The sequence below is a fragment of the Carlito syrichta genome, unplaced genomic scaffold (assembly GCF_000164805.1).
Source record: "Carlito syrichta isolate Samal-C Ts95f unplaced genomic scaffold, Tarsius_syrichta-2.0.1 Scaffold307669, whole genome shotgun sequence".
NCBI lineage: Eukaryota > Metazoa > Chordata > Mammalia > Primates > Tarsiidae > Carlito > Carlito syrichta.
In genome coordinates this window covers 541,966-568,550 of record NW_007251765.1, presented here as the reverse complement: position 1 = coordinate 568,550, position 26,585 = coordinate 541,966, and the positions used below count along the sequence as shown (strand labels likewise).

The following is a 26,585-nucleotide window of genomic DNA, read 5'->3' as shown; positions in this document are numbered from 1 at the left end:
TCAGAGTCCCATTCTTGTCGCTCAGGCTAGAATACAGTAGCACACTCACGGCCACCCCAACGTCGACCTGCTGGGCTCCCATGATCCTTTCACCTCAGCCTTCCAAGTAACCAGAACTACAGGCGCACACTAGCATGCCTGGCTCATTTTTTTTTTTTTTCTTAATATTTTAGAAACAAAGTCTCATCAAGTTGCCCAGGCTGGTCTCGAACCCCTGGGCTCAGGCAATCCTCTCACCTCAGCCTCCCAAAGTGTTGGGATTATAGGCTTGAGCCACAGTGCCTGGTCTATAAATAATAGCTTTCTAAGTCTGCTTTAGCTATGTCTCCCAAGTTTGATATCTAGAATTATATTTATTAAGTTGTGAGTACTGTATTTCTTAATTTCCCATTTAAATCTTTGGCTTTTGCCTGTCTAGTAATTTATTCCTAAACACATGGGGTTTTTAAAGTATCTTTTTATTGTTAATTTATAATTTTTTGTTTGATTGTACTGTGTTTTAAGGACACAGCCTGTGTGATATTGATTCTTTGAGAGCCACTGAAGTTTCTTTTATGGCTCAACTTGTAGTCTGTTTCTGTATTTGTTCTGTGTGGGACTTCTCAAAAATGTGTATTTTGTGTATGCCAATTGTAGAATTATCTTATTTCTCCTATATTGAACTTATTGTCCTCAATATCATCTTATAAACTACATTATTCTGCCTTATTATTTTTCTGAGAGGGATGTGTTAAAATTGTTGTTTCATAGCTGGGCGTGGTGCCTCATGCCCATAATCCCAGCACTTTGGGAGGCTGAGGCGCAAAGATTGCCTGAAACCAGCCTGGGCAACTTGGCAAGACCTCATCTCTGCAATATATAAAAAAAATTAGCCAGGCTTCGTGGCATGTGCTTGTAGTTCCAACTACTTGGAAGGCTGAGAAGGAAGGATCGCCTGAGCCCAGCAGGTCGAGACTGCAGTGGCCGTGAGTGTGCTGCTGCACTCCAGCGTGAGCAGCAAAATGAGACACTGATTCAGAAAAAAGAAAAAAAAAGTGTTGTTTCATGTTGTTTTCTTAGCTGTGATATCATTTCTTTCTTTGAGTTGGAGTCTCACTCTGTTGCCCAGGCTTGAGTGCAGTGGCACACACACTCAGCCACCACTGCCTCGACCTGTTGGGCTCAGGCGATCCTTCCAAGTAGCTGGAACTACAGGCACATGCTACCACACCTGGCTTTTTTTTTTAATTTATTGTAGAGAAGAGGTCTCACCGAGTTGCCCAGGCTGGTCTCAAACCCTGAGCTCAGGCAATCTTCTTGCCTCGGCCTCCCAAAGTGCTAGAATTATTGGCTTGAGCTACCACGTCCGGCCAATATCATTTCTTAACCATCTTACCCTGTAAATTCAATAGACAAAGCAGATGAAAGCATCTGGTTGAATCTGGAAGAATGTTCTTAAGTAGAGCCTCCCTACAAGGCCCCATCCCAGGAGACCCCGAGGAACATCTGCGGAATTAACCTTTCAGTTTTATTTCTATTTTTTGTTTTTTTGAGTTGGAGTCTCACTCCGTCGCCCAGATTGGAGTGCAGTGGCCGCTCCCGGCCACCGCAGCCTTGACCTGCTGGGCTCCGGCGATCCTTCTGCCTCAGTCTTCCAAGCAGCTGGAACTATAGGCGCGCGCTACCACGCCCGGCTAATTTTTTGATTGATTGTAGAGATGAGGTCTCCAAGTTGCCCAGGCGGGTCTCGAACCCACGGGTTCAGGCAATCCACTCATCTCAGCCTCCCAAAGGCACAGGATTACAGGCTAAGCCACCGAGCCCGGTTCAGTCTTATTTCTTATCACTCACCCACTAATCCCAAGACCCCCAAGACTTTCCAATTTGCAGCCAACAGGCTGTCTCATCCTCCCTCTCATCCCATCAGCTCTGGTGCTTTTCTGCTTGCCATTCCACCCACCAGGGTTCTCCCTCACACAATCAAACTCTGAACCTTAGTCAAGACCCTGCTCCCATGCTGTGTCTTCCAAGAAATCTTTTCTAGCCTTATTAGTGCTTAGAATTCTAAAAGCAATTATTACGAGCACAATCAATTTGGTATTTATCTACTACCTAATTCACTAATAAATTAGCTTGTACTTAATGATTAGCAATTGTGGTGGGTGTAACCTTTAGAAAACAGTGGTTGTTGTTTAATATTTGCTGTGTTAATTTTGCTTCCCCTATTATAGTCTATAAGTATCTGGACTATAACGCATGTCTTGTGTGTCTCTATTCATTAACGGACCCAACCAGCATCTTGTTCTTGGTTACCGACCAGCAAAAATACCTGGAATTTATTTACTTCAATGTTAATATGACTTAATTTTTTTCCTATATGGATGACAGTTTTGCTGTGTTTTAAGTCCTTCATCTTACTGTATTTTGCTAAAAGTGTTCTTAGTTAATAACAAGCTTTGTCAGTGAAAGTTCTTTAAGGTTCTCTTCAAAATCCTTGTTAAACAAACAGATTTATTTTCTTTCTAAAATAAGTCCCCACTTGTGCTTTATTCTTTTAATGTAAATGTATGCATAAAGTCGTCTTTATGAGTATGTCTACTCATTTACAAAGCGGTGTCTGCTAAGTCTGGTAAAGGGGTAGAATGGACTAGGCTGTCTTCCTGCCCCCTCTTCCTGCAGACTATCTGACTTAAGCCTTCAGTTTGCAAGTTTTCCTCCTAAAAACAGGAAATATAAAATAAGTCCAGCATTAAACTGAGCATTGAGAGCGCCAAGACGGTCTCAATCTGCTAATTTGTTATTCTGCTGATGAGATGATTGCTTCTGTCCATAGTGGTGGGCATGATGCCTTTGAGTCCTGGTAGCACACCTGGGCCTGAGCTGGTGCTACGTGAGGTACAAGATACGCTTAAAGCAATATTGTCCCCACTCTGGTTTGCTAGTGTGGATTTTTGCCCAGAATCGATACTGGTGAAATATAGCCCAGCCAGATTCTCAAATCCTTTTAGATCCTAATGTAGAGGTAGCAAAGTGAGACAGAAGGCAGAAGAAAGGAATGATAAGAACACTTACAAGTCATGAACTTGCTAAGACCTTTGATGTGTGTGTTGTTATTTAATTTTTCCAATATCCATGAAATGGATATTATCATTTCATAGATACAGTGGAACCTCAGAAATAAAACAATGTATTCATTCATTATTGGATATTGATTAAGTAGTAGATTGGTGGACTGGCTTCAAATCTCACAGCTAAAGCAACATCCTTAACTCCCCTTACGTTTGCTCACATAATCCATCTTGTACCTTTTGTATATATTAAAGAAATGTAGTTATTTAAAATTAACTGTTGAGTGTCTTTCCTACTAGACTGTAAGTCCTAGCAGTAGAAATCATATTGCTTTGTTCGGTATTATATCTCCAAGAGCAAGTACTTTGCTTGGCATATATCTAGTGCTCAGTTAATATTTCTGTTTCCCCCTTTTTAGGGGGTGGTTGGATGGGAGGGAGGGGCCCATGGTTTCCACTACTTTGTGTTGACTGTCTTAAGTAAGTAAAGCGTTCGTGGAAAGTCTCGACCAGGGTGAACCTGACCAATCAGAAGATTTTATGGATGAACTAAACTTCTTAGGTAGAAATAAAATAATTGACCGGGCTTGGTGGATCAGCCTTTAATCCCTGCACTTTGGGAGACTGAGGCGAATGGATTGCCTGAACCCATGGGTTCGAGACCAGCCTGGGCAACATGGTGAGACCTCGTCTCTACAATAAATCAAAAAATTAGCTGGGCATGTTAGCGCACACCTGTAGTTCCGGCTGCTTGGAAGACTGAGACGGAAGGATCGCCGGAGCCCAGCAGGTCAAGGCTGCGGTGGCTGGGAGTGTGTCACTGGACTCCAGCCTGGGTGGTGGAGTGAGACTCCCTTGTGTTTTTGTAAAATGGGTTATATGAGCAAATGCAAGGGAAGTTAAGGATGTTGGTTTAGCTGTGAGATTTGAAACCAGTCCACAGATCTACCACTTAGTCAGTATCCAGTAATGAACACATTGTTTTATTTCTGTGGGGTTCTACTGCATCTGTAAAATGATAATATCCATTTCATGGATGTTGGGAACATTAAATAACAACATACACATCAAGGGTCTTAGCAAGTTCATGACTTGTATGTGTTCTGTAAAAAAAAAAAAAGAAAATAATTTCTAACTGCAACCTATATATAAGGCCATGTATGACCTTAAGTATTAAGTACTCTCAAAAAAGGAACTATTGTAGAGCTAGGCAAGGTGTCACACACCTGTAGTCCCAGCTACTTGGGAGCCTGAGGCAGGAAGATCACTTGAACCCAGGAACTGGAGGCTGTAATGTGCTGTGATTATGCCTGTGAATAGCCACTGCACTCCAACCTGGGCAAGCAAGACTGTGAGTCTTAAGAAAACGGTGACAGGGCATGGTAGCTCACACTGGTAATCTCAGTGCTTTGGGATGCTGAGGCAGGAGGATTGCTTGAGGTCAGGCGTTCAAGAATAGCCTGGGCAACATAGCAAGACCCCATCTCTACAGAAAACAAAATTAAGAAAAAAAATTTAGCTAAGTATGTTGACATATGCCTGTAGTCCCATCTACTTGGGAGGACAAAACAGTTGGATTGCTTGAACCCACAGGGTGGAGGATTGCAGTGAGCCAAGATCTTGCCACTGCACTCCAGCTTGGGTGACAGAGCGAGACCTTGTCTCCAAAAAGAAAAAAAAAAGAAGAGAAAAAGGAACTATTATAGAGGAATCACCATTGGATGGGGAAACACTGACATCTTTATAAAACAAACTCTACTGCTTTCCACTGCTTCACTTGACTAACCTAAAAAACAAACAAACAAAAAAACAAACTCTACTGCTCCTTTTAATTTTTAAAACTTTTTTTTTAATAGAAAAAATCAGGCAAAGATATGCAGATCTGCCTGGAGAACTGCACATCATTGAACTTGAAAAGGATAAGAATGGACTTGGACTCAGCCTCGCTGGTAATAAAGACAGGTCACGCATGAGCATATTCGTGGTGGGAATTAACCCGGAAGGACCTGCTGCAACAGATGGGCGAATGCGGGTTGGAGATGAGCTGTTGGAGGTGAGAGGCATATGTTTTCAATTTCTCTTCTGGTGAAGTCTGGGGAATGCGAAGCATGGTGTGCAGGAAAATGAGGTGAGAGGGAAGAATGTTGACAAATCACATTTCCTTCAACTACTTAAAATCATTTTCCAAAGCAAGAACAGAAATCAAATTTTGGCTTGCAAATATTCTTTGCCGCTTGTCACAAAACAGTTGAATAGCTCTCAAGCAGAATATTATGGAAGCATATTAAAATTGTAGGACTTGTTTTTAATACCAATTGGAAAATGTTCAAAATTAATTTGGTTGTATATTAATTCAACATTGTTAGTCGTTATCAAAGTTCCTCTTGGGTTTTGAATTAAACGTAAGTATAACTTCTCTTGCGGTTCTTTTGGGTTATTTTCAGAAGGTATTGGCGTCAACAAAATCCTGTGAACTTGTCAGAAATAGTTAATGTCTGTCAAGGTGGGTTCCTCATTTAGGATCAGGATAGAAGAAGGCTGACTCTCTGGTAGTTACTTCATCATTAATCTAAAAAGTTTATTCTTATTTGCTTTTTGTTTTGGGTTTTTTTTTTTTTGAATTAAGAGTCTCACTCTGTCACCCAGGCTGGAGTACAGTGGCACACTCTCAGCTACCCCAGCCTCAACCTGCTGGGCTCAAGCGATCTTTCTCCTCAGTCTTCCAAAAGCCAGAGCTATAGAATCGTGCTACCATGCCTGGTAATATATATTTTTTGATACATTGTAGAGACATGGTCTCACCGAGTTGCCCAGGCTGGTCTTGAACCTCCGGCCTTGGGCATTCCTTTCGCCTCGACCTTCCAAAGTGCTGGGATTACAGGCTTGATCCATCACACCTGGCCCTTTTATTTGTTTTTAACTTAAAGCCAGGGCTTCTGTTCTGAGTTGATCTTGGTTTGATACTCACTGGCTTATTCAGTACTCATTCATTCGGCTAACACTTTTTGAGTGTTATTAGGACCAGGCACAGAAAAACAGATGAAGACTTCTGGTCCCTTCATTCTAATAACAGTAGTGATGATAATGATGGTGATGCTTAATATATACCCGACACCAGGCACAGCAACCTCTCCAACGTGTGAGGTCATAATGTAAGTGGCAGCTCTAGGATCCAGTGACAGTTTGCCTGCTGGCTGTGTTAGCCACTGAGCTTGAAGGCCTCTTGAGTCAAATGTCCCAACACCAGAGCATCGGGGAAAACTAAATCACGGAGACACTGAGTGTGCAACTGCTTGCTTGAAATGGTGGCTCACTGATATCGCATTTTATGATTTCCTCTTCAACCTCTGCCTTAGAATAGAATTCACAGTCATCCAAAATTGGACTTGCCTAAGAATGCCTGCAGCCACAGCTGGTCAGGTGCAGCAGGGAGACTGTCACCACCAGCTCTTTCTTCAAGCCTTGTGGGCCTCTTCCCACCTGTTACTGCAATGAAAGAAGTCACTTCTGGGGTTGTTTTTCTTTTGTCTTTTTTGTCCTTTTGTAATAGAGCATCATGGATGGACCCACCATGGGTAGTAGCACTAACACAGTCACTAAGTAAACAAGGCCCAAGATGACCGTATGTATTAACCAATATTATTCATTGCCTCGGGTTTTTTGCCTTTGACTAATGTTTAGAGACTTCCTTGGAGATGAGACAAAAATGATGGTGGTGGTAATAATGATAAAAATAGCCAGTTTGCTGAGTTATTACTGGCACTATACGTATGCGTGGCACACATTTGAATTCAGTCTTCTTAAGAGCCCTGGATGGCAACTACTGTTATTATCCGCATTTCCTGGATAAGAGACTGGATAACTAAGCATACCTGCTATTGCAGAACTAAATGACTAAGTTTGGATAGGAGCCCAGGCTTGGTAGGCCCCAAGACCCATGCTCCAGCCACTGAGGTGTCCCCATGGTTGCTTCTTTAGCCAGCCCCATTTGTCTAGATTCATGAGATTCTGATTGATGCTGCTCTAGTCTTCAGGGAATCATGTATCTTAAGTCACTCTTTTGTGTTATACATACCTAGACATGAATTTCCTGTCTTGCATGGTGTGTGGAAAAACTCCAAAGGCTGTAATTTGGAACATGAAGATTCTAGTTATATTCTTTCTACCTTATTAAGACTCGTGATGGAATGTCCTATGGGATCTCGACCAATAGGAACACTGGTATTTCATTTCTCCCTCTGACATTTTATTAGATGCTAGTAACAAATGAGCTGGGGCTGCAGAATAATAAGAGTGTTTTGCAGGCCAAACACAAATCCAACACAGTGTACAGCCACTGAGCACTGGGCTTAGAAGGCCTGCTTTAATTTATCCCAGTTCTTTTTGTGTGTGTGTGTGTGTCAGAGTCTCACTCTGTCACCCAGGCTGGAGTGCAGTGGCACACTCATGGCTGCCACAATCTCAACCTGCTGTGCTCAGGTAATCCACTTCAGCCTTCCACGTAGCTAGAACCACAGGCACGTGCCACCACATCTGGCTAATTTTTTTATTTATTGTAGAGACGAGGTCTCGTCAAGTTATCCGGGCTGGTCTCATATCCCTGGGCTCAGGAAATCCTCTTGCCTCCACCTTCCAAAGCGTTGGAATTACAGGTGTGGACCAGTTCCTTTCCCAATTATCCCAGTTCTTTTTCTTATTAGCTGTGCTTCAGAAGGCGCTTAGTGTAATGTATGTGTAAGAGATAAAGAGTTTGTCTTCTCTTAGATGGTTGACAGAGCATCAACCAACATCAAATATATGAGAATTTCCCCAAACACACCAAACAGTTCTCTAGGGGACACCAACTGAGAATAATTCAATTCAATTCGTACATTATCTGTCTGGAGACAGCATCAGGTCCCACAGGTTGAGGGCTCAGTCCCACAGGACTGCCTCCCTCTGTCCCTGACTTCTGATGCTAATCACGAGTTCCAGGATATGACCTGAACTTCTGACCGACCTGCTCTAAGTTAGGGGTCCCCATGACCCCCTCCTCGGGTTTGATTAATTCGCCAAGATGGCTCATGGAAGTCAGAGAAATACTTCACTTACATTCTCCCATTTATGATCAAGGATGTTCCAGAGAATACAGATGAACAGCCAGATGAAGACATACGTAGGGTGAGGTATGTGTGAAGGGGAGGGTGGATTTTCTGTGCCCTGGGTGTGCAACCTCCAGGCACATTCATATGTCAGCAACCCAGGAACTCTCCAAATCCCATAATTCAGGGGTCTTTAGGGAGGTGGCATCACACAGGCATGATCGATTACCAATTGAGTCTCCAGCCCCTCCCCTCTTTCCAGAGGATGGGGGTTGGGACTGACCGATCCAAATTTTTAATCATGGCTTGGCCTTTCTGGTAACCATCTGCTGTTCATGAACCCACCTCGAGTTGCCTTATTAGAACAAGAGATTCTCTAGTCACCCAGGGAATTCCAAGGGATTAGTAGCTCTGTCAGGAACCCAGATCCAAGACCAACTGTTAGAACAAAGGATGAGCCTAGCACCTCTATTGTTCAGGAAATTACAAGGGTTTTAGAAGTGCTGTGCCAGAAACTGGGAGCAGAGACCAAATTTATATTTCTGATTATATCACAATAGCTCAGCATGGCAAAAACTTTACTTAATTAAAACACTTGCTCCTCCTCAGATAGAAACTTCCCATTTCTGTTTGCTAAGCTACAGACTGGGAGAGCTCTCCTGTGTAAAAAAGAATATTAACACCTTGCCTTATTAGACTCCCATTCCTTCCTTTGACTTTCTGAATTTGACCCTTTCATGGTAGTTTAGCAAGTTCAACTTCATTCAGAGATGGAAAGGACAAGAATAGGAAGCATAGCAGTACTCCCCATCCCCCTAAAGATTCTTTAGCTTAAAAAAATGACAACCACAGATAAAATATGTTGGAATATAGATTTGTGTCACATCTCTTTGGCCAGTTATTTATCTTCTCCAAGCCTCAACCACCCTCCTTTTTCAAATGGGAATTATTAATTCATTCAGCAAAATCTTATTGTGCATCTCTTGTGTCATAGGCACTGTGTGGAATGGTGTTCATTCTCCACTGGTAAACAAAATGCATGGGACCTGCTCTCACAGAGCTGACAGCCTCATGATTGAACACCAGCCTCAGAGGGTGTGATGGGAATTAGATATGTGTCATGTTGGCCTAGGATCTGGCATCTAGTAATACCTGAATACCTTCCAGATAATTTTGGTCATAAAATAATTTTTTTTGCAGATTTGTGTAGGTCAGTTCTCTTTAGTTTTTTATTAATACTTTTATCTCTGAAAGTTGCCTAGAGGGAAGTCATCTTTTTATGCTTAGTCTTTCCACGAAGTCTTTTGGAAAGTGAGGAAAATAGAAAACTGCCCATACAGGATTCCCTAGCAGTTATGACCTTTCCTCTCATGGGACTGTTTTGGCTTTAGGTCGGGGGTGGTAGGGAGTTAAATTCCTGTGGGAAACAGTTCCCTGATTTCTTTTTTAGCGCAAAAAAATGTAAATTACTTCTCTATGCTATGTGAGGAATTTGTTTGTAGTATAATGTCAAATTCAAGGGACTTTGAACTGAGAACGTGCAACTGATTTAACGAGGAGTACCAGGAAAGCTAAAAGCTGGTGTCCCAGTAGCTGTTCTGTGGATAGTGCAGTGTAGTTAATTGGGGAAGTGTAATGTGCAAGTGGGGGGCCAGGCTCGGTGGCTTAGCCTGTCATCCCAGCACTTTGGGAGGCTGAGGTGAGTGAATTGCCTGAGCCCGCGGTTTCGAGACCAGCCCGGACAACTTGACAAGGTCTCATCTCTACAATAAATCAAAAATGAGCTGGGCGTGGTAGCGCGTGCCTGTGGTTTCAGCTACTTGGAAGGTGAGGCAGAAGGATTGCCGGAGCCCAGCAGGTCGATGCTGGGGTGGCCATGAGCATGCCACTGCACTCTAGCCTGGGCAACGGAGTGAGACTCCAACTCAAAAAAAAAACAAAACAATGTGCAAGTGGGCTTTTAGATAGTGCTTCCTGGATCTCTGGGGTAGAGCAAACCACACGTATTTCCTTACCCACCCACACTGTATTTATTTTATGGTATCTCCCTCAAAAGAAGCAAAATTGCCAGTGTTGTTATCTTCACAACTCCATCACTTGCTCATATTATTTGTGGTGATAATTTTGTCATTATTGTACTATTATTTGCCCACAGCCTCCTTTTATTGACAGTTGATCTTATTTCCTTTAGATCCTTAAATGAGGCTAACTTAAAAGAAGTAGGTAGAAGGATGGTGGAGCATTCATTGTGGCTTCTCTGAAGCCAGAAACTCGGTTTCTCTGGGAGAGCCCAGTTCATGACTGATTTTTGGCATGACATTGGCCAGCAGTCTTGTCACCGTGGGACTACCCTGGTGCACTGGGAGGGCAGTCAGCAAGTTCTGTGGATTGATGGCCGAGTGCACGCACAAAAGAAGTGTTTCATTAAGTCCCCAGAAGACAGTGTGATGACATCTTAGCATCTTTACCCTTTTTACTCCGATGCTGGTGTGAGGGTTACTGGATCAATTTCAAAGGGCGATAGCATCTAATTGCCATGTGGACCAGAGCGAGTCTCACACTAGAGTATTGGCTTTCCCTAAGCAATTAGTCCTGGAAAATGTGCAGGCCTGTGCATGGTGCTGTCAAATGAATATAGGATGTATTTATACTCTTCCCTGCAGTGCAAATGTGGGAAGAAGGAGCTGATAGTGCTGTGCAGGGAGTTGAAGTGATCTGTCAGGTTCCAGAAGCAGCCAGAAGGGAAAGAGTGGGTGGCTCAAGAAGTGCACAGTCGATGGGGCTGTGTCCCGTCTGGCTCCTGAGCCCATGAGATGGAGAGAGCGTGTGGTACATTTCTTTCGTAACATTTGCCTATGAGATAGCCAAAACTAAATTGTGCCATTCTACATCTGTATAAGGTGATCCTTAAGAATCATTAGGAAAAAATCCAACTTATCTCTGGATCTTTCCAGTCTGTCCTTGGATCTAAGAGAGAAAAATACATGCATACATATGATAAAAATAAAATTTAAAAATAAATAAATGACAACCATGAATACTTCCTATATTTGCCAGGGGTGAAGACATAGAATTACAGGTATCCTCAGTGTCAAGCAGTTTGTTTGTTTGTTTGTTTGTTTGTTTTGCAAGAGAAAAAGCTGAAACCGTGGAAGTTAAATGACAGAACCAGGTCCATGTGCTGCTTCCTGGCAGAACTCCTACCCAGACTCCTGTCGCCATCACAGTCTCAAGAGTTTGCTCATGACTCTCTGCATATGGCTAGCAAGTTTCCTTTGAATTTATCGTCTCTGCAATAATAAATAAAGAAGTTATCGTCTCTACAATAAATCAAAAATTAGCTGGGCGTGGTAGCGCGCGCCTGTCATCTCAGCTACTTGGAAGGTAGAGACGGAAGGATCGCCGGAGTCCAGCAGGTCGAGGCTGCGGTGGCCAGGAGCGTGCTACTGCACTCCAGTCTGGGTGACAGAGTGAGACTCCAACTCAAAAAAAAAAATTTTTTTTAAAATAAAAGATAATAATGTTTCTAGAAGGTAATAAGTGAATTTCTTACCATTTTATAGTTTTGGTAGATATAAATTAATGCAATGAATTCAGCAGTAGTTTAAAATATATGTCTACAGCTGGATTACCCTGAACACACCTGATCTCATCAGATCTCAGAAACTAAGTAGGGTTAGGCCTAGTTAGTACTTGGATGGGAGATCCCCTGGGAATGCCAGTGCCCTAGGGGTCAGGTGTGGGGCTCATGCCTGTAATTACCAGCTGCTTGGGAGGCTGAGGCAGGAGAATTGCTTGAGCCTGGGAGTTCGAGACCAGCCTGAGCAACAGAGTGAAACCTCATCTCTACAAAAATATCAAAAAATTAGCCAGGTATGGTAGTGCTTGCCTATAGTCCCAGCTACTTGAAAGGCTGAGGCAGAAGGATTGCCTGAGCCCAGGTGGTCGAGGCTGCAGTGAGCCATGATTGTGCCACTGTACTCCAGCCTGGGTGACAGAGTGAGCCCCCCACTCAAAACAAAAGAAAAAATATCTGAGATAGTTTCTCATAATGCAACTCCATGTTATTCTTATCTTCTTAAAACTTAATGCCACTTTGAAGTCATCAAAAGAAGAATGTAGTTGGTGACATGATATCTATTTCTAAAGAATCGAAGAAGAAAAAATCATTTTTGGAGTTTGTTCTTGCACTATAAGAGAGTTCATCTGAACTTCATAATTAAAGAACTTTCCCCTCAGTTCCTTCATAGAGTTAGGGTTTTATTTTCTGGTCACAGAAACTATTATGTAAAACATAGATCACACTGGATGGGCTCATTCTTTTCTGTTTCCTGCCGTGAAGTCTTTGAGTTCTATTTCTGCCATTTTTGTTTCTGACTCTGGCTCGTTAGGGGAACAGTTTTGAATTATTTAGTCATATTTCTTTATGCCGCTGAAATATTTAGGCCAAAGATCTATATTCTTATTTGGAGGAATGACAATCATTTAGTTTTTACTACGGCAATCTTCATTATTGCTCTCACAAAAGCTTTGGGGGGGGGTCTCTCTAGTGAGTCAAATTATTTTAAAATTATGCAAAGACAGTGCCATGAAAACAGAAAGTAAAAAATGATGTTGTTGAAGAAACAGAGATTACTGAGGAAAACTGTCAAACATAGGGACAAGGAAATATGCTGGGGAAGAAACATTATTTAGAAGAACTGATTTTTCAGCAATTCCTCTTCGACTCTCTTCTTCTCTTTCATCGTTTTTTTAAAATTGAGACAGTGTTTCGCTATGTTGCCCAGGGTTGCCTCAAACTCCTGGGCTCAAGCAAGCCTCCTACCTCGGCCTTCCAAAGGGCTGGGATTGCAGGCGTGAGCGTGCCTGGCTGACTTCTTCTCTTCTCAAGTTTCTCCTCATGTCTCCCATGACCCGTTGCGAGTGTTCTCCAGGCCCTCATCCCTCCTTTGTCCAGCATCTTCTCTCCTTCCTTCCAGTCTCACTCTTTACTCTCACAGCGACCGTACTGAAATGCAGCCTAGAAAAATGTACAGCCAGGTTATTGAGAAGGGTTTCTTATATCCACCTCAGTACATAATTTATTTTGTGCTTTCTTTTCTTTGCACAATTTCTGCCCGTCAACAGTACATAAGAGAGGCCATTCCATTCCCCCCCACCCCTAAAACTGGCAAACAATTATTATAAGACTTTAGCCAATCTGATAGATGCAGGTTTTTTTCATTAAAAAAGGTTGTTCACATACATATCATGCATCTATAGATAAGGAAGTAAGGAAGTAGTACAATTCTCTGGTGAGACAGGGTTTTTTTATTTATTATAAAGATTTGGGGTACAATTCAGGGTTAGGCATACAAACATTGATTGTTCAGGTACCCTTGTTGATGAGGTGTGCCCTTCCCTTCCCTAGCAGTTTCCCTCAACTGCCAATCCCACCCCACCCCCCCGTCCCCTGACAATTTCCCACTAATGCTAATCGCTTTCTTATGGCATTATAATTGTTCAAGGTCCGCTTATGAGTGAGAACGTATGGAACTCTGTTCTTTGTTTCTGTGATAGATCACTAAGTATGATTGACTCTGAATCCATCCAAGTTGCTGCAAAGTCCATATGTTTGTCCTTCTTTATGGCTGTATAATATTCCATTGTGTATATGTACCACATTTTTTTAATCCTGTCCAGCTTTGATAGGCAACACGGTTGGTTCCATGTTTTTGCTATTGTGAATAGAGCTGCAGCAAACATACGTGTGCAGGTACCTTTTTTTGTAGAATGATTTGAGTTCCTCTGGGTATATTCCCAATAGGGGAATTGCTGGATCATATGTAAGGTCAACTTCTAGTTCTTTCAGAAATCACCACACTGTCTTCCAAAGAGGTTGCACAAGTTTGCATTCTCACCAGCAGTGTAGAAGCGTTCCTTTTTCTCCACATCCTTGCCAGCGTCTGTTGTTGTTTGTTTTATTAATGATGGGCATTCTGACTGGGGTTAGGTGGTATCTCAGTGTGGTTTTGATTTGCATTTCTCTGATGTTGAGTGAGGCTGAGCACTTTTTCATGTGTCTATCGGCTTTTATTAATGATGGCCATTCTGACTGGGGTTAGGTGGTATCTCAGTGTGGTTTTGATTTGCATTTCTCTGATGTTGAGTGAGGCTGAGCACTTTTTCATGTGTCTATCGGCTGCCCGTATATCTTCTTTTGAGATGCGAGGCAGGGTTTTTAAAATTAGTACATGATTTGGGGTTTTCTCTGCTTTTACCACTGCACAAAGAATAGTTTGAGAATTGAATGCTGATTTGTTGGTTGGTTGGTTGGTTGGTTGGTTTTTTGCAGGGGGGTTAGTGGGAATGGGACATGGGTGATGAGGGTGAGTATTACAGAAGGAGCAGGAGCCCCACGACACCAAGTTAAGCATTCTTGTTGCCCATTGTGAGGGCTTTGAAATCAAGAGACTTGGGTGTGGAGTCTGGCTCTGCCACGGCCTTACCTAGAACCCTCTGCCAAGTCACTGGGTTTGTGGAGCTCAGTGTCATCCTTATAAAAGTATAGGAACACCATCCTCCTCTGTCATGCTGAGCAGTGTGGCAGTGCTGGATTTTATGAGTTATGCTTTTAGAGCTGTCAAATGCACATGATATAATCCTGCCACCAACGGGACAGATTCACTAATAAGATTAGTGGTTTTCTGTTTTGCTTTTAAAGAAAAAGAAAAAAGCCCAGGTATGATGGTTCACATCTGTAGCCCAGGTACTCAGGAGACTGAGGCAGAAGGATCGCCTGAGCCCAGGAGGTCAAGGCAGTGGTGAACATGACCATGCTACTGCACTCCAGCTTGGGCTACAGAGTAAGACCCCAGACTCGAAAAAGAAAGAAAAAGAAAAGAGAAACTGGAGTTGAAAGGAAGGGGAGTTGGGTTTTAGACAAGTAAAACATTTTGGAAGATGAGAAAAGATTTCTAGTAACAGAGAGAATTGGGGCAGAGTTCTAATCAGGTCAGCTGTTTGTATGGAAGGAGCAAACTTCAGACATTACTAGTTTGGAGGAACTCTTGACTGGTAGCATATGCCAACATTCTTTTTTTTTTTTTTTTTTTTTAAGTTGGAGTCTCACTCTGTCACCCAGGCTGAGGTACAGTGGCATGCTTGCGGCCACTGCAGCCTTGAGCTGCTGGGCTTAGGTGATCCTTCCTCCTCAGTCTCTTGAATAGCTGGGACTACAGGCATGCACCACCATGCCTGACTAATTTTTTGATTTATTGTAGAGATAAGGTCTCGCCAAGTGGCCCAGGTTGGTCTCGAACCTACGGGCTCAGGCAATCCTATCCCTCTGCCTCCCAAAGTGCTGGGATTATAGGCATGAGCCACCGCGCCCAGCCATATACCAACATTCTTTTTTTTTGAGTTGGAGTCTCACTTTGTTGCCCAGACTAGAGTGCAGTGGTTGCTCCCAGCCACCGCAGCCTCGACCTGCTGGGCTCTGGCGATCCTTCCGCCTCAGCCTTCCGAGTAGCCGGAATTACAGGCATGCACTACCATTCCTGGCTGATTTTTTGATTTATTGTAGAATTGAGGTCTCACTGCCTAGGTGGATCTCGAACCCGCAGGCTTGGGCAATCCACTCACCCCAGCCTCCCAAAGGCGCAGGATTACAGGCTGAGCCACCGAGCCCGGCTCCTACCAACATTCTTGACACCAGGAATTCCAGGTCACTGGTCACCTGAGTCCTGTTTGCTTATGCGGCTAACAATACCATTGGTAGAGTTTCGTTGTATTTCCTCAGTCTCACCGGGGTCCCCAGTCCCCAGGTCACAGACCAGAGGTGAGCCACACAGCAGGAGGTGAACGGCAAGCGAGTGGAGCTTCGCGTTCTGTCAGATCAGTGGTGGCATTAGATTCTCATAGGAGCCTGAACCCTATTGTGAACTGCTTGTGCAAGGGATCTAGGTTGCATGCTCCTTGTGAGAATCTAATGCTGATGATCTGGAGTGGAGCTGAGGTGGTGATGCCACCTCTGGGGAGCAGCTGCAAATACAGATTCACATTAGCCGTGAAGTTTGACCGCACATCCCCTCCACCCTCATCTGTGGAATAATTGTCATCCACAGAACCAGTCCCTAAAGCCAAAAAGATTGAGTCCTGCTGTTCTAGGAAAACATGATTCCTTGGCAATATTAATGAGTTGTTAAGAGGTGGATTACACTCTGACTTTATTCACTTATTCTTTCCTGTGCCACACAGGTACCAGGAAATTACCTGCAGACACCTCCTGTGTTTGGACAATAGGACCAACCTGGGGTAACTCCCACAGGATCATGAAGAATCAGAGCCACCTGCCAAACATAGTTCTCTGTTGACTTTCTTGAAGTCGGTATTTTTCAAAATATGTCAGGATTTAGAACTCAGAGGAATATCTTACTGTTTTCCCAGTGTTAGGTCAAAATCTCAGCAAGGCTTCCAAAATGTTAGGGCCTGGTGGCTCATGTCTGTAGTTCCAGCACATTTGTGTTAGGTCAGACTAGACAGAGGGATCTGCGATCTGGGGCCACATGAAAGAGATGCAAAGAATTGCACAGAAGTTAGATTGGAAAATATAGTTTATTTAGAAAGTAAATTAGAAAGAGAGAGAGAGAGAAAGAGAGAGAGATTCGCCTCCTCCAGGTAGAAGTGGGGGCCAAAGCTAGGAAAACAATGGTGGCCGCAGCTCAAAGAGCCGCATGGCCAGACCAGAGTTTAACAAAGCAATGGAGAATGGCTGCTTGAGGTTGCTTTCAAACATTCCCTTTGATGGGGGACAGGTTTTTAAGGTGACTAGGTGGTGGTCTATTTCATGTCATCATGAAGAGCCAGGTAAGCACAGGCACTGATGTCTGGTGATGGACTGTGGGCAGATGGGTGGTTTAGTCACATGACTGCTGCCATGTTCATGGGGTCTGTCTGCGTCATGGAGGTCACGAAGGACTGATTAGGTTAACTTTTCAAAACAAGCTGGGGAGGGGATTGTAAAACAATTATCAATAGCTATCTCTGAGGAACTGCTTCTGTCCTCAATTAGTGATTAGAGGGTAAATTAAAGTGAACTGCTAGAAAAACATGACAAAGCTAAGCAATGTTAAAATGGCTGCTCTTTGGCTATATTGAGTCCATTTTGGTCCTTTAACCCAGTATACAAATTTAGAAAGATGTGAGCTACATATTTCTATTAATCTGCCTTTGTAGTATAGTTTTGTTTGAGAGAAAATAAATATCTCATGTTTAAGCCTTTTATGTTTTTTGTTTGTTTTTAGTTTTGAGTTGAGGTTTCACTCTGTCACCCAGGCTGGAGTCCAGTGACACAATCACAGCTCACCACAGTCTCAACTTCCTGGTCTCAGATGATCCTTCTGCCTCAGCCTCCCAAGTAACTGGGATATATATATTAATATATTAAAATTTTTTTTGTTTTTAGAGACAAGGTCTCTCTATGATTCCCAGGCTGGTCTTGAACCCCTGGGCTCAAGCATTCTTCCTGCCTTGGCCTCCCAAAGTGCTAGGATTACAGGCATGAGCCACCATACCTGGTCAACAAGACAATCTGTTGAACTCAAAGAGATGTGGCTATAAATTATTTTTCTAGATTTGTCATGTTGGTCAGATTTTTTTAACTCACTAAGTTTCAATTTCTCTATTTCATAGAGTTTTTACTAAAACCCACACAAAAACTTTTACATAAATGAAAATAATATGATAAATAAATAGGTTACATGAAACATGTTGGCTTTTTCACTCACAATGTTATCTTTTTATGACAATGCGTCTAAATATATATCATCTTCTCTCACCTATATTTATTTTGGTTTTTTTTGAGTTGGAGTCTCACTCTGTCGCCCAGACTGGAGTGCAGTGGCCCCTCCCGGCCACCGCAGCCTTGACCTGCTGGGCTCCGGCAATCCTTCCCTTCAGCCTTCTAAGTAGCTGGAACTACGGGCGCACGCTACCACGCCCAGCTAATTTTTTTGATTTATTGTAGAGATGAGGTCTCGCCAAGTTGCCCAGGTGGGTCTCAAACCCGTGGGCTCAGGCAATCCACTCACCTCAGCCTCCCAAGGCACGGGGTTACAGGCTGAGCCACCAAACGTGGCTCTCTCACCTATTTTTAATGGCATTTTTCCATGTATTGATGTATGGTAATGAGTACAATAAATCATTTGTTGATAAATATGAAGTTTTCCACTTTTTCTTTTTTATCCTTTTTTCAAGAACAGTTCTACTGCAATATATTTTTTTGTCTATCACAATAGACATTTTGATGCCTGAGTTTTTTGTTTGTTTGTTTGTTTGTTTGAGTTGGAGTCTCACTCTGTCGCCCACACTGGAGTGCAGTGGCCGCTCCCGGCCACCGCAGCCTCGACCTGCTAGGCTCCAGCGATCCTTCCGCCTCAGCCTTCCGAGTAGCTGGAACTACAGGCACGCACTACCACGCCCGGCTAATTTTTTGATTTATTGTAGAGATGAGGTCTCACCCACCCAGGCGGGTCTCGAACCTGCGGGCTCAGGCAATCCACTCACCTCAGCCTCCCAAAGGCGCGGGATTACAGGCTGAGCCACCGAGCCCGGCCGATGCCTGAGTTTTAATCTTTTTAGGATAGTTCTTAGAAGTGGACTTACTAAAATATTCATTGTTATAAATACTTATAATTTGTTCATTTTTTACTGCTTGTGTTATATTTGATAAAAAGGATTTTTTAAAAAAGTTAACCTATAGACTCTAACATCTTAAAATTTGGTGTAGAATATATTTGAACATAGGAAGAAGAACTCTCAGATTTCATTATTAGCAATTCAAGTTATGTGAACTTCAACTCAGTTTGTTAATAATAATTTATTACTTTCCATAATAATCCTTCTGCTTCAGTAAAAGTATGGAAGGAGCTATTGCTGAGTACAATATGTTATGACATGATGTTCAGACCTCAGGCAAATCTGTTACTTGAACTAAAACTTCAGTTTTTGTGTGTAATTAATATTTCCATTCCTAGTTCAAGTTAATTAATTTTTACTTCTAATTTGGTAAGTTTTTGAGTAGATTGAATTGAGCTGCTCTTCAGCATAAATTGATATTCATGTTCAGTTAAACTATAGAAAATTAAGAGTATTTGAAAACCCATCACTCCATATTTTTGAATAATTAACATTATTGAAACAAATCTCATTAAAGACCTCTGAAGTGAAAGTTTATATAGTATAGCAAAAGGATATTTTCACAAAAGGATTTGCATGCATTTATTATACTTTTGCTGAATCTTTACTGCATTAACCCAGATTCAAATTTGCTGCGAACTATAAAATAGGACAATTAAGTGTCCTATGTCTGGTACATAAATATAGAGGATTTACCTCGTCTTACATTTTTTTCTCTCACTCACGACAGCAGCAGAAACCAACTCATGAGGGGAAACATTAAGCACAGTGAAAACCCATTATAATATGACTTATAAACTTTGCAAATCCGGTCATACCTTAAAGACGGGAACACATTTTGAGAAATGTATCACTGGGTTATTGTGTCATTGTGTGAACATCCTGGATGCTGTAACCTACTATACATCTAGGCAGTGTGGTCTAGCCTGTTGCTCCTTGGTTACAGTCCTGTACATGTTACTGTACTGAACACTGCAGGCAACTGTAACACAGCGGTAAGCAATTGTGTATCTAAACATAGAAAAGGTACAGTAAAAATATGGTATTAGAGTCTCATGGGACCACGATCGTACGTGTGGTCCATTGATGACATAAACCTCGTGGTATGACCTGTCATGATAGAGGTATTTCTCATTTGGGGCTGTTGTCAGTATTCAGAGCTGCTTTAATTTGCTCCTGAATGACATCTTGTTGAATTGGAAATCCAGTACCTGGGGAAGAAATGAACTCACCCATAAGGTAAAATATTACTGTCTTTCTGGGACCAGGGATCACGGAGCTTAGACAGAAGTTACTATCTGGAGGATCTCAGAAGGTCCTCTTTGTCAGTAATCAGAAGAGGAAGCCAACGACAGATAAGAAAACCAGAGCACATACCTCATCAACAAGGGTACCTGCATGATCAATGTTTGTATACCTAACCCTGAATTGTATCCCACATCTTTATAATAAATAAATTAATTTAAAAAAATTTTTTTTGAAAAAACAGAAAAGAAAACCAGAGCTGTAGATCAAGAGCATAGAATATGGCCATCTCAGGGAACATGTAGGGAATAGTCAGCTGTATCTCAGCCCCATTTGAAAATTCTGCAAAATGAGGCAGGGGTCCCTCTGCAAAAGCAAAAATGCAGAGGCAAAAGTCAGGAAAAAGAAAATGTTACTTCTTGTTCTTATATAAGTTGCTTTACTTCTCATTTTTTATGTTACCCTACTTCTTGTTTTTATATAAGCTACTTCCTGGTTCTTTGTGCTACTCTTTTGGGGGCTTTTCAGTTGGGCAGGCCTCATGTTCAAACTTTTGGCGGAATCCAATCAGGATAATGACCTTGTAAGTCCAATCAAAAAATAGGACATGCAAATGAAATAAGTATAACCAATCAGTGTGTAGCATGTAATGCTAGCTACAGCCTCCAGCTACAAAATATTCAGTCAAATGAATAATGCCAAACTATAACTTTATAAGGGAGACAAAAAGGTTACGATGTAAAGAAAGAATATATAAGACAATGCCTCACTGTGTTCGGGGCTCAGCCTTTGGACGCGAATCTGCTGAGCCAGTGCTGGCGTGAATAAACAGTTTCCTGGCAAAGTTGCCTCAGTGTCCTGTCTCTCTCTGTAACGATTCCCAAAAAGAGAGAATCTTGGGCCTATATCATATGTCTTACAACAAGCAATACCGACTTGACGGCCCACCATGAAGGATGGTATTGGTGAGGGTTTGAAAGACAGTCCTCCAAAGAGAAGGGACCGTGTGCTGGCAAAGATCCCCCCAAGTCTCAACTCCATCCCTCATCTGGCCTGGCTTTCTCATCTTCGTGGTACAGAAATTGTGATGGAGTGGCATTAAATCACTTCCCATAGTCATGGCTTGATGAGTGTGGAATAAAGATGTAATTTGTAATCCAAACTGCTTCATTTTTGAACGGGAGCACGATTGATATTTGGAACATGCTGGCTGCCCTGGCTCATGCCTGTAGTCCCAGCCAGCACTTTGGGAGGCTGAGGCGGGAAGATTGTTTGAGGCCAGGAGTCCAGGACTAGCCTGGGCAACATCTTGTGACTTCATCTCTCTACAAAAATCAAAAATTAGCTGAGCACGATGGCGTGCAGCTGTACTCCCAGTTACTTGGGAGGCTGAAGTAGGAAGATCCTTTAGCCCAGGAGGTTAAAGGTGCAGTGAGCTGTGATCGTGCCACTGCACTTCAGCCTGGGTGACAGCAAGATTTTTTTTTTAATAAGAATAATAGGAATAACATGCTTAAACTGAACTGTCTCAGAAGAGTCAGGATATATGATCCTTGAATGAAAGAGTTGTAGATCACAGGTTTTTTAAGATAATAGATTATTTGGGTGGATTGGGGAAGTACCCACTCAGGACCAAAGTAAGTTCTTCCCACTATTATGGTATAATATGAAAGATAAGGATATGCCTAAATAATTTATTATTATTCCCTTATACCATTCAGTGACCTCTGAAAGTAGAAACTGACCGGGTATGGTGGCTCAGCCTATAATCCCAGCACTTTGCGAGGCTGAGGCGAGAGGATTGCCTGAGCCCAGGGTTTCGAGACCAGCCTGGGCAATTTGGTGAGACCTCATCTCTACAATAAATCATAAAAAATTAGCCAGGCATAGTGGTATGCGTCTATGATTCCAGCTACTTGGAAGGCTGAAGCGGAAGAATCACATGAGCCCAGTGGTCGAGGCTGGGGTGGCTGTGAGCATGCCACTACACTCCTCCAGCCTGAGCAACAGAGTGAGACTCTGACTCAAAAAAAAAAAAAAGAAAGTGGAAACTTTGGGAAAGGCATTTAGTTTCTCTACTTCTCAGTTTACTGGAAGTAAGTAGAAAATAATACCATGTTTTTAAGTTTCTGGATCATCTGAATGATCATTCATATTATGAAAGGAGAGGAAAGTTATTTGCACCAAAATGAAATATTTTCACTGTTTTCCTTCGGCTTGGTCAGAAAAAGCTAAAAGGGTGGTTGGTCTATATATTGTTCATATCGTATACAGGCATATTTCAGACAGGTCACAAATCTGATACCAGGCCATCGCAATAAAGCAAATGTCACAATAAAGCAAGTCTCGTGAATGTTTTGGCTTCCTGGTATATATACAAGTTATGTTTACACTATATTGTAGTCTGTTAGCTGTGTAGTATCATTTTGTCTAAAAATATTACATCCATATCTTAATCTTAGAAAAGTTTATTGTCAAAAAACACTAACAGTTAGCTTAACCGTCAGCGAGTTGTAGTCTTTTGCTGGTGGAGCATCTTGGCCTTAATGTTGATGGCTGCTGAGTGACCAAGGCAGTGGTTGCCAAAGGTTGGGGTGTCTGCGGCAGTTTCCTTCAGAACCTATAGGGCAGAAAAAAAGAGGGCAATGAAGTCTGTCACATCCACTAACTTCCTTTCCTTAAAGATTGTTCTACAGCATGAGATGCTGTTTGGTAGCGTTTTACCCAAACTTCCTTCAACATTGCAGTGAATCCTCTCAAACCCTGCCCATGCTTATCAATTAAGTGCACGTGATATTCTCAGTCCTTTGTTGTCATTTCAGCAACGTTCACGCCATCTTCACTAGAAGTTGATTCCACCTCAAGAAACCACTTTCTTTGCTCATCCGTAAGAAGCGGCTCCTCATCCATTCAAGTTTTGTCCTGAGATTACAGCAGTTCAGTCCCAAGATACCTTCAGGCTCCGCTTTTTGTTCTCTTGCTGTTTTCACCACAGCTACAGTTACTTCCTCCAATGACGTCTTGAACCCCTCCAAGTCATCCATGAGGGTTGGAATCAATTTCTTCCAAACTCCTGTTAATGTTGAAATTTTTTGAATCAACTTCTTCCAAACTTCTGACATTTTGGGGGGCCACATTAATTTATGTAAAATGTACAGTTCAGTGGTAATATATACACATATATTCTTTTTTCTTCCCTCCATTCTCCCTACTCCTCCCCTTCCCAGCCTCAGGCAACTACCCGGCTACTCTCTGTCTTGGTGCGATACGCTTTTTAACTCTCACATATGAGTAAGAATGTGTGATATTTGTCTCTCTGTGTTTGGTTTATTTCACTTGACATAATGACCTCCTGTTCTGCCCATGTTGTCACAAATGACAAGATTCCCTTCTTTTTTTTTTGACTCGGAGTCCCACTCTGTCACCCAGACTGGAGGGCAGTGGCACACTTCCAGCCACCACAGCCTCGACCCGCTGGGCTCCGGCGATCCTTCCGCCTCAGCCTTCCGAGTAGTGGGAACTACAGGCGCACGCTACCACGCCTGGCTAAATTTTTATTTGTTGTAGAGACGAGGTCTCGCCAAGTTGCCCAGGTGGGTCTCGAACCCTTAGGTTTAGGCAATCCACTTGCCTCGGCCTCCCAAAGTGCTGGGATTACAGACTGAGCCACTGAGCCTGGCCTCCATTCTTTTTTATGGCTAAATCATTTTCCATTGTGTGTGTGTGTCACTTGTTCTTTATCCAGCCATTGATTGCTGGACACATAGGTTGATTCCATATCTTAGCTATTGTGAATAGTGCTGCAATAAACATGAGAGTGCTGATATCTCCTTGATATATCCATGTCCTTTCTTTTGGGTATATATACTCAGTAGTGGAATTGCTAGATCCTATGGTAGTTCTATATTTAATTTTTTGAGGAACCTCCCTACTGTTTTCCATAGTGGCTGCACTAATTCACATTCTCTCCAGTTGTGTACAAGAGCTCTCTTTCTCCTCATCCTCGCCTGCTTCTGTTATTGCCTGTTTTTACTTTTTTTTTTTAACTGGGTTGAGATGATATTGCACTGTGGCTTTAAAATGCATTTCTGTGATTAGTGATGTTAAACACTTTTTCATGTACATGTTGGCCATTTATATGGCTTCTTATGAGAAATATTTGTTCATATCTTCCCCCCATTTTTAATCAGGTTATTACTATTATTTGCTAATGAATTTTTTGAACTCCTTATATATTCTGGTTATTAACCCCTTGTCAGATGAATAGTTTGCAAATGTCTTTTCCCATTCTGTAGGTTGTTAATATTGGTATTTTCACCTTCTCCTGTGAATCATGAATGTTCTTAATGGCATCTAGAATGGCAGATCCTTTCCAGAAGGTTTTCAATTTACTTTGCCCAGATTTGTCAAAGGAATCACTGTCTTTAACAACTATAGTCTTATGAAATAGACTTCTTAAATAATCAACTTGAAAGTTGAAGTTACTCCTTGATCTGCACAACAGATATGTGTTAGCAGTTAAGAAAACATTTAACTCCTTGTACATCATCAGAGCTCTTAGGTGACTAGGTGCTTAAATTTTGAAAGGAATTTTTTTTTGGAGCAGTAGGTCTCAACAGTGGACTCAAATTATTCGGTATACCACATCGTTAACAGAAGTGCAGTTATCCAGGCTTTGTCATTCCATTTATAGTGCACATGCAAGGTAGATTTAGCATCATTCTTAGGGGTTCTAGGATTTTGTGAATGGTAAACGAGCACTGGCTTCAACTTAGAGTCTCCAGCTCCAGCAGTCCCCGATGGAGCTGTCCAGAACCAGCCTGTCCTTTGAAGCTTTGAAGCCAGTCATTGACTTCTCTTCTGTGACTATGAAAGTCCTAGATGGCATCTTCCAATAGAAGGCTGTTTCGTGAATGTTGAAAGTCTGTTATTCAGTGTAGCCCCCTTCATCAGTAATCTTAGCTAACTCTTCCAGAGAATTTGCTGCAGCTTATCCATCAGCACTTGCTGCTTTACCTTGCACTTTTATGAGACTGAGACAACTTCTTCAACTTCATGAACGAACCTCTGCTAACTTCAGACTTCTGCAGTTTCTTCACCTCTCTCAGCCTTCATAGAATGGAAGAGTTAGAGTGTCTTGTTCTGGCTTAAAGGAATGTTGTGGCTGGTTTTTATCTATCTAACCACTCAGACTTTCTCCATATCAGCAGTTAGGCTGTTTCACTTTCTTGTAATTCATGTGTTCACTGGAGCAGCACTTTTAATTTCTTTCCAGAACTTGTCCTTTGCATTCACAACTTGGTTAACTGTTTTGATACAAGAAGCCTATCTTTTGGTCTGTCTTGGCTTTTGACATGCCTTCTTCACTAAGCTTAATTATTTCTAGCTTTTTATGTAAACCGAGAGACTGTGACTCTAACTTTTACTTGAACACTTAAAAGACTATTGTGGGGTTATTATTGGCCTAATTTCAATATTGTTGTGTCTCAGGGAATAGGAAAGCCCAAGGAGAGGGAGAGAGACAGGGAACAGCTGGTCGATGGAGCACACAGAACACACAGCACATTGACTGATTAAGTTCACCATCTTATATGGGCACAGCTTGTGGTGCCCCACAGCAATTATAATAGTAACATCAAAGATCACTGACCACAGGTCACCATAACAGATATAACAATCATGAAAGTTTTGAAATATTGATAAAATTACCAAAATGTGGCACAGAGACATAAAGTGAACCCACTCCGTTGTAAAAATTGTGCCAATGGACTTGATCGACACTGGCTTGCCACAAGCCTTCAGTTTGTTAAAAAACAAACAAACAAAACAAAAAAAAAACCCTCGATTTTTGTGAAGTACAATAATATGTATCATTGTTTTTAGAGATTTCAGATTCAAAGGGTACATTTGCAGGCTTTTAACATCAGTACATTGTGTGATGGTAAGGTCTGGGCATCTGTGGAGCTGCCCCACCCCCATGGTGAGCATGGTACCCAATGGGCGGTTTTTCAACCCTTAGCCCCCTCCTCTCTTCCTACTTCAGTAGTTCCTAGTGTCTGGTTTTCCCATCCTTATGCCCTTATGTGTGCCCAGTGTATAGCTCCCACTTATACATGAGAACATGTGGTCTTCAATTTTGTTTTCATGGTAATTTACTTAGCATGATGGTCCCATCTGCATCCATGTTGCTGCAAAGGACATGATTTTGTTCTTTTTTTATGCATACATAGTATTCCGTGGTGCATATGTACCATTTTTCTTTATTCAGTCCATTGTTGATGGGCGCCTAGGTAGGTTCCATGTGTTTGCTATTGGGACAGTACCGCAGTAAACATGGATGCAGGCATCTTTTTGGTAGAGCAATTTATGCTCTTTTGGGTATATACCCAGTAGTGGAATTGCTGGATGGAATGCTAAATCTATTTTTAGTTCTTTGCAAAATCTCTACACTGCTTTCCACAGGAGTTGAGCTAGCTTACATTCACACCAACAGTGTTGCCTTTTCTCCATAGCCTCAACAACATCTGTTGGGTTT

General features: G+C 42.2%; 1 protein-coding gene across 1 annotated transcript in view; it reads left to right on the top strand.

Moving 5' to 3' along the window:
* PATJ (PATJ, crumbs cell polarity complex component) overlaps window positions 1–26,585 on the top strand; it is a 415,643-nt gene that overhangs the window by 222,720 nt on the left and 166,338 nt on the right. Inside the window, exon 27 of the mRNA XM_021715786.1 lies at window positions 4,904–5,100. Within this exon, the coding sequence (XP_021571461.1) occupies window positions 4,904–5,100 (197 nt within the window). The remainder of the gene's footprint in view (window positions 1–4,903; window positions 5,101–26,585) is intronic.